Genomic DNA, 7,688 nt, shown 5'->3' on the forward strand with positions numbered 1-7,688 from the left:
ACCCCCCGCACCCACCGCACCCACCACACCCACCACACCCACCACACCCGCCGGTATGATACAACGAGCAGGTCGCGTGTGCGCAGGTGCGGGCGCAGGCGCGGGTGCAGGCGCAGGCGGACACAACGAGGAGGAGGAGGGCGAGGAGCACGCGGACTCGGACCAGGACCACCTCGGGTGAGTCCCCACCTCCCCCCCCACACGCCCTCGCCAACAACATTGAAGAGATGTACTGTCGCGAGGAGGCGACATGTGACAATAATCACCGGTGTCAGTGCCTTTATATTAATATGACATTAGTTGGATATGTATTTTGCAATATAACGGGATTATTTATATTCGTGGTCGAGCTGCGTCGTGTTTCATCTGTTCTTATACAAACAAATGGGTTACTATTATTTAAAGCTTGTCATATTATAAAGCAATAGTATCGGCCGGTGTCTGCCGGTGTCTGCCGGTGTCTGCCGGTGTCTGCCGGTGTCTGCGGTGTCGGTCGCTGTCTTCATGTTAACAAACATTCATTGTATTATTTTAATTTTACTCTTGTCATATAAATTTTGTTTGCATTTTTTTGTTTATTCTGTGTATTATTTGATATTTATAAGTTTATTTTTTGTTCTACAGCCTTTTTACTGATTAGTTTATTAATTAAACATTGGAACTTAATTTAGTTAAGAGGTACGTTGAGTGTCCGGTGTCCGGTGTCCGGCCGGCGACAGCCCGTGCGGTGGAAAGGCTCGACCGCAAACTTTTATAGCAATTATATATTTTTATAATAAAATGTGTATTTATAAAGGAGAGTACTTTATTTTCGACTGACATGTCGCCGCCAACAAACTAACCCAAACACATCGCCGACATCTTCTGCCTTCATACACAGACACACTCATCTCCGTGCGTACTCGCTCTCCCTCTTTGGGTGAGTTTTATCACAACAAAAACCTAAATATCACACGAAATCTACGTACCCTTTAAATAAAAACAAGGTCACTGCCAAAATAGAGACGACAATCCGGTCTTACAGTAAATATATTGAAATAAAGCCGTAGAACAGTAAGCAGTGATGGCAGACTCGCGTGCAGGAAACCCGAGTGCATCCTTTGTGCAACTGAAGAAGATATATGGTAACAGAAGGGGTTCAAACTAAACCGGTAAGTTTTAGACAGGGGTTCGCAATTATGAACTTTTGGAATCCCTCAATCTAATTATATCAACGCCTAAACAAAATAAATAGCAATAGTATAATAACACTTTTTGTAACTTACGATAAGTTGAGCGAAAATAGGATGAGATGGCGAGAGTGTCCGCCCGCCGCCGTGTTGCCGGCACCGCGCCCGCAGACACGGGGAGTTACACTAGAAGATGCTTGTTAAATCCCGTTTCTGTTCAATAATGCGTTCACTGTATGTACTGACTGCCACCTACAAATGTAAAAATAAAAACGTACATACATGTAACTATAGTTAAACAATTGCTTATATATTCGCGATAACCAACGTAAAGCTAAATACCGTTTATAGTGTGAATCTTTGAAAAGTTTACATTTATTTGTATTGTGATGATAATAGAGGAGTCGGTATCATACGAGTAGGTAGTTGTGTTGCGAGCACATCGAGCAGGCTTGCGGCCATCTCAGTCATCCGTGTCGGTGTAGAGCCCCGCTGCGGAAGCGGCGCAGGCGACGCAACCGGCAGCGCGCCGCCAAGCGGGCCCGCCGCCTCGCCGCCGCCGCCGCCGCCACTGCTGCGCGCGCGCCCCGCCGCCTGCACCACGAGCTCGACAAGCTCGCTCCTCCCTGCTCGCCCGACTGCTCGCCCCGCGCCCTGCGCTCCGCCGCCCGCCGCGAACGCTTCAGGTGACCCGCTCGCTCCCGCAGCTCGCTCCCCGCAGCTCGGTGACGCGGCGCGAGGTATTGACTGACGGTCGTGTGTTGTGCAGGTCGCCGGACAGCGGACGCAGCAGCGCCGACGAGGGGGAGCTGCGCGTCGCAGAGTCAGTATACTTTGAGTATCCTCTCCAGTAGCTCGCGTAGACGCTCTTGTTTCCTAGTTTGTGCTTTTATGGGAGGGTGAGACGTACCTACCCTCGACTATGTAAATAGTCACAGATCTTCCGATATTAAAGAATATCTAAACCCCTCGCACCCTTTAAGATAAGTCATACCTTGCAGTATCTATAGCATTTTGTAGGAGCGACGCGTCCCCGGCGCGCGACGACTCGCCCTAAGTGAGCGGCGCGGCGCGGCGCGTGGCGTGGCGCAATGGACGGCGCGGCTGAACAAAACGGGCAGTCGGCAGATCGGCGCACCGGCACGTCTAATATTTATTATGAATAAATGTATCTTTGGTTGTAAAGTGCCTTTTGATAATTCCTTTCCCAATATAGACAATCAACAAAATGGAACATCCCATCCCAAAAACTATTTACAAATAACACCCCAAATTGTGAACGATTCCCATAGTTACAAAGTCTAGGAGATGTTAAAATAACAATTTCCCAATCGGTAAGTGACAGGATGTACCGGCAGCAGTGCGGGCGAGGGCGAGGGCCGGGGCGGGGGCGGGGGCGGCGCTCCTGTCGCCCCGCCCCAGGTCCTCCGCTGTCACACTCCGCCCCCACAACTAATGTCAAACTGTGATGTAAATATTGCTTATTGCTTCAAAAAGTTGTTAAAATATATAATATACGTAGTGTGATATTTGCTTGGCGAAGCGCACATACAGAAACTATAACATAAAAGTACGTTTATGTATTTTAGAATAAACTTTAGTTTGAATTCAGGTAACTGTGAAGTAAACTTGAAGTATTAATAAGTGTATGTTATCTGCAGCATTTACCTGCCCTCTGCGGAGATTATACATCTTACACAATAAATATAACGACTATGTCACAGATAATAAATATAGAATTTGTTCCTTAAGCGCTCCTTGATCAATAGACGGACTTAGAGATGGATAGGATATTGTGAGGAGTTCAATATAGCAGCTCTAAGTAGCGTTAAAGTGTTAAATTCTTGAAAGTTTAACACAAGTTAAAGTTAATCGTTGATAGTTAATTGTATGAAACTCTTACTGGTTTTGGGCAAAGAGAAATGGATGAAACAAAGAGAAAGAAGATTTAAACATACATTTATTTATTTCCTTATTCTGTCTCGTCAATCTTATACGATTAGTTAGTAAACAAATTGCTGCCCTAAATCTATAGAATTTTTTTATCGCGCATTCGTTGAGACGCCTCATTTAGTCGTTTGTTTGTATTTTAAAAAATGTACAATTATTTACCATAAATTATTTTGAAAGACATAAATAATAAATCAATATTGTGAATCTGAATCTCATCATCAGTAAAGATTTCTTTAAAACAATTTTAAAGAAATGTTCATTGAATGCACATGATCCGTCTTTCATATTTTTAAAATTATTTTCCTGTTTCGTTTTTTATCTATGCAATAACAATAAAATCCTTTTTGATCGCTCTTTCAAATAAACCATAAATATTTGAAACTAAACATTTTTGTCGCCAACAGGCACAGATTTAATTGTATTTTATGTACTACGTAGTAGTGTTATGCAGACTTTATTATTTTGTTTGCAATTAGACCCTCACTCTTGCCATTTATTGATTTTGTGCTGTTGCTTACGTCTTTGAACAACTCGCAAACATGAATGTTCGTTCACCAAAGACTCGCCTGCAGCCACCGAATGTAGGCGAACATACGAGCGTTGCGTGCTGCGTTATTTAAACAAACAAAATGACAATACGTCACTTAGTGTCTAATGTTAATTATTAAAGGACAAAATTAACGAAAGTTGAATTTAAGGGAAAATTGGAAAATCAATCTCTTAGTTATGTTGGGAAAGATTTGAGTAATGTAACATCTTATTAAGAAAGTAAGAAGTAGATGTAGATTAATTTAATTTTGGTTTTCAAATTTAAAACATATATTTTTAATTAATTGCATTATTAACTTTATAGTATTTATGTTCATCTGATATTTGTAGAACTTCTGCGAAAATTAAACAATTAGGTAAATTCGTACGTCACTTCCAAAACCCTCCACATTAGATCCGAAGCGACGTTGCGTCGTCCTGTGAACATGATGCCTGAAGCCTGTAGCCTGACGCCTGGCGCTTACTGCTCCACGTCACCGGACAGGTGCTCACATTAATATCAATCTGAGTGAAGACACCTCTAGGAAGAGGTCTTACTGCAAGGCTTCTTGGCTGTTAAACCTCACAGAAGATCTTACTTATTCCCTAAGAAAACTCCAAATTGTCATGAACAGGGAACGCAGGAAAAAACAATTTTAAATTAACTAATTTTTTATTGTCACATAAAAAATACTTAATCTAACCGATGCCTGAAAACAAGCCGTCGGAGAACAAGTAGATCACAAGTTATGGCTTCCGGTCCTCTGTACGGAGGTGCACTTCCTCGTGCTCAGCACACGTCGGCGACCTCCGCGGCCTCGACATGTGCCCGTCTACCGGTCGACACTTAGCCTAGTTCAATAAATAAATAAATAACGTCCAACCCGTGTTGGAGTACGTACTCGGCTTCACTCACACGCAATAAGTTATACAACGATATCGCGGGCAACTATAGGAACTATGGCGGGTGCGCTGGGCGCGGTTGCGGCGGTGTCACGGCCCCGTGGATGCGCTGGGGGCCTTCTGGATCTGCTTCACCATGCACGCGCAGCCCACGGCCACGTGCATGGTACTTGTCGTGGCGTTGGCCGGGAAATGCACCAGCACGACGTCTTCAATTTGCACGCAATCCATCCGGTGGGCGTGGTGGTTGTGCTCGCAGCACTCATTCTTAGGGATGTCCTGCTGCTTGCACCATTCTTTGGGGTCGGACTTGCACTTTATCAGTTTGATGCGGCGCGGCACTCGCTCCGGGTTGTCGTCCACCTCCACCTCGATGGGGCACACGGTGTGGTTTAGTGCTGCTTCCAACGGGACCGGTTGCGGCTTGGAGCGCACCGCCGCCAGCGTCGCCGCGGCCATCAGGAGGAATGCTGTCTGCGCTGGGCTCATGGTGGCGCGTGCGGTCTCGATAAGATTAGCTGCCGAATAGTAAGGTGTCGGCACGCGCTGGGATATTTAAGTGGTGGCGCTTGGGGCCGCCGCCCGCGCCCCGACGCCCCCGCTAGCCTGCCGCGCGCCGCCGGCACGCGCCCGTCGTCCGTTCGCAGAGCGCGCCCGTCGCGCGCCGCGCTCTCACGTGCCGTGACCGTGTCAACTTCGCGGCCTTGTTCTTGGTCGTGTTCGTTTAATGGAGGGTTGAAGCTTGCGCCGCTGACATGCCCATTGGCCGGCGGGCGGCGGAGCGCGCTCGGGGCGTCGCGCCGGTCCGCGAATGGCGCCGGCCGGCACGCCAAATAAACTAGGCGATAAGAAAACTACAAGTGGCCAGTGTTTGCAAGATTTTTTAAAGTTTTCGTGAGTTTGTCGTGAACGTTTACTTACGCGATGTTAAAGTGTTGCCGATGAAATAGCGCGCACTGTTGTGGTGGATATGTTTACTTTAAAGAACTAACTAAAAGGTTGATTTTTTTTTTATTTCCTATTAACTAAAAAGAGGAGTAAGGACAATTAAATTTCGGACACTGATTTAAAAATGATTCAATGTAAACGTTCCCATTATTCATTTAATATGTGTTTAGTAGTTTGTGGGAGGGAGTTTTGAATGACGGTGGTGACCTGAAATTAATAAAATTACATATGTCCATATGAAAAGGTCGAGTGTCGCTATTGCATATGATGCCGATGCAACTGATTCAGACAACGACTTGACTGTAAATATTACTACAACTATAATAATATTCCAAGTGTTTGTGTATTTGTTAATAACTGACCTTTTATCATAACGCATGTGCTTAGTGATAAAAGTCAATAAACGAAATAATAATAGAGTCGTAATATATATGTTATCTACATACATAAATAGTTAATATTTAATTAGGATTGAGATCGGGTTTGTGATGTAGCCAGTGCGGCCAATGTGGAACAGGCTTTTTGTAACCACTTTGACCTTCACTATGACATCACGATACGAGATTTTGTGCGGTAATTCGTTACCTTCAATTAATTCATACGCAAATGTTGTAGGCAGAGCACTACTTGTCACATTACAACTAAAATTATAAGTGTTATATAGTCCCGGACATATGCAACTAAGATTTGAACAAATGTTAACGAAAGAAATATTAAATGTAAAAAAAAACAACTATCAAGAAGTCTAGCGACAAACTAAGCAATTTTTAATAAAGGCAAGTCGGGTAAAATCATCATAATATTATAAAGAACTAAACAAGAATCGATAGTGTTCCAGACAACCTGTATACAGATGGATATATTTTATGAATACATAAATGTTGCCTCAAAATAGGTTCATTCGTTTCGGTGATTACTCGGAATAAGCGCGGAGTTGCGGACACACAGACACTCTTTCTTATAAGTCTCTAAAGCAAATACATCCATTTCTCAGAATATGACTTTTTCGATATCACAAACTCTCCAATTTTTTTTATTGTTTAAATTTTTTAGTACAGCTGTAACTTATATGAGACGTTAACGTGGTCCGTGGATCGACACGCCTCGTCCGCGCCAACGATATCGCTAGGATATTGCCTACAACCAGCAATAACCCAGCGATGCAAAAAACTAAAGCTTAAATGATCGTAAACTCCGAACTCCGTTTTAAGGAAATTATATTATAATTGTTTACAATAGAAGGATATAATTAACACTAAGTCTAATTATGTTTGGGATGATGGCGTCACGTCGCCTCACCCGCTCTCCGCTCTCCGCTCGCCGCTCGCCGCTTGCCGCTCGATATAACATCGTCATGTTGCAAGCCTGAAGGAATATCTAACTGTTGTCACTATTTATAAATCTTTGTAATTTCCTAACATTGTACATAGTGTGCAATAAATGCATGCATTTCTATCCTTATACCTTTGTTAAACTTATAATATTTATATGTGAGTAGTATGATTTACTTTTGAAGCTTATAAAAATAAATATAATAGTGTAAAATATACTATACAAAATGAGCGTCTATCACCTGCGGCTGGCCAATACCATGAGCCAAGCAAGGCATCATGGCTGCAGAGAAAGAAACCTCACAAGCAGTGGTGTAGTGCGGTGCTGCACGCCATGTGTTATCATTAATGAAAGTCTCATTCGCCTCTCATCGCTGTAACTTTTTATTGTTAAATTATTGTTCCTTTAAGGCGTATCGGAGGAATGCTATATTTGAATATATGAAACATCGGGAACACAAGGAACAACATTGTATAATAGCTTTGTTAAACTGCCAAACTTTGTTACATATTGTTAAATAATTTTTGTCACCGCAGTTGTTGTAAATACATAAATTGAAAATTAAATTATATAAAGTTATTATATAAATTGTGTTATTGTATGTTATAAATAAAATAAAATAATTTGTAATTGTTAGGAAATTTATTTTAACTAAATATAATGATGAAGCAAATATTACATTATTTTTATTTGAAACCCTTTCCTTGGTCTGTGAGCGTGTACTGTTTTAAAGATATCAAACGACGTGTGATTAAAACAGCAGGAGAGCAGACAAAATGCGTTTTTTTACTTTTTTTTAAATACTTATACTAAAGTATATACATTATTCACATTAATTTATTCAATTCATAGAGC

The 7,688-nt window shown here is 42.5% G+C and overlaps 1 protein-coding gene across 1 annotated transcript in view; it reads left to right on the plus strand.

The window, feature by feature from the left end:
* The window catches only part of SA1 (stromal antigen), a 9,358-nt gene extending 7,335 nt beyond the window's left edge, over window positions 1-2,023 (plus strand). Inside the window, exons 16-17 of the mRNA XM_013316415.1 lie at window positions 1,655-1,855; window positions 1,939-2,023. Coding sequence (XP_013171869.1) covers window positions 1,655-1,855; window positions 1,939-2,023 — 286 coding nt within the window. The remainder of the gene's footprint in view (window positions 1-1,654; window positions 1,856-1,938) is intronic.
* The last annotated feature ends 5,665 nt before the right edge of the window (window positions 2,024-7,688 follow it).

Source organism: Papilio xuthus, unplaced genomic scaffold, assembly GCF_000836235.2.
Source record: "Papilio xuthus unplaced genomic scaffold, Pxut_1.1 DF826945.1, whole genome shotgun sequence".
Taxonomy (NCBI): domain Eukaryota; kingdom Metazoa; phylum Arthropoda; class Insecta; order Lepidoptera; family Papilionidae; genus Papilio; species Papilio xuthus.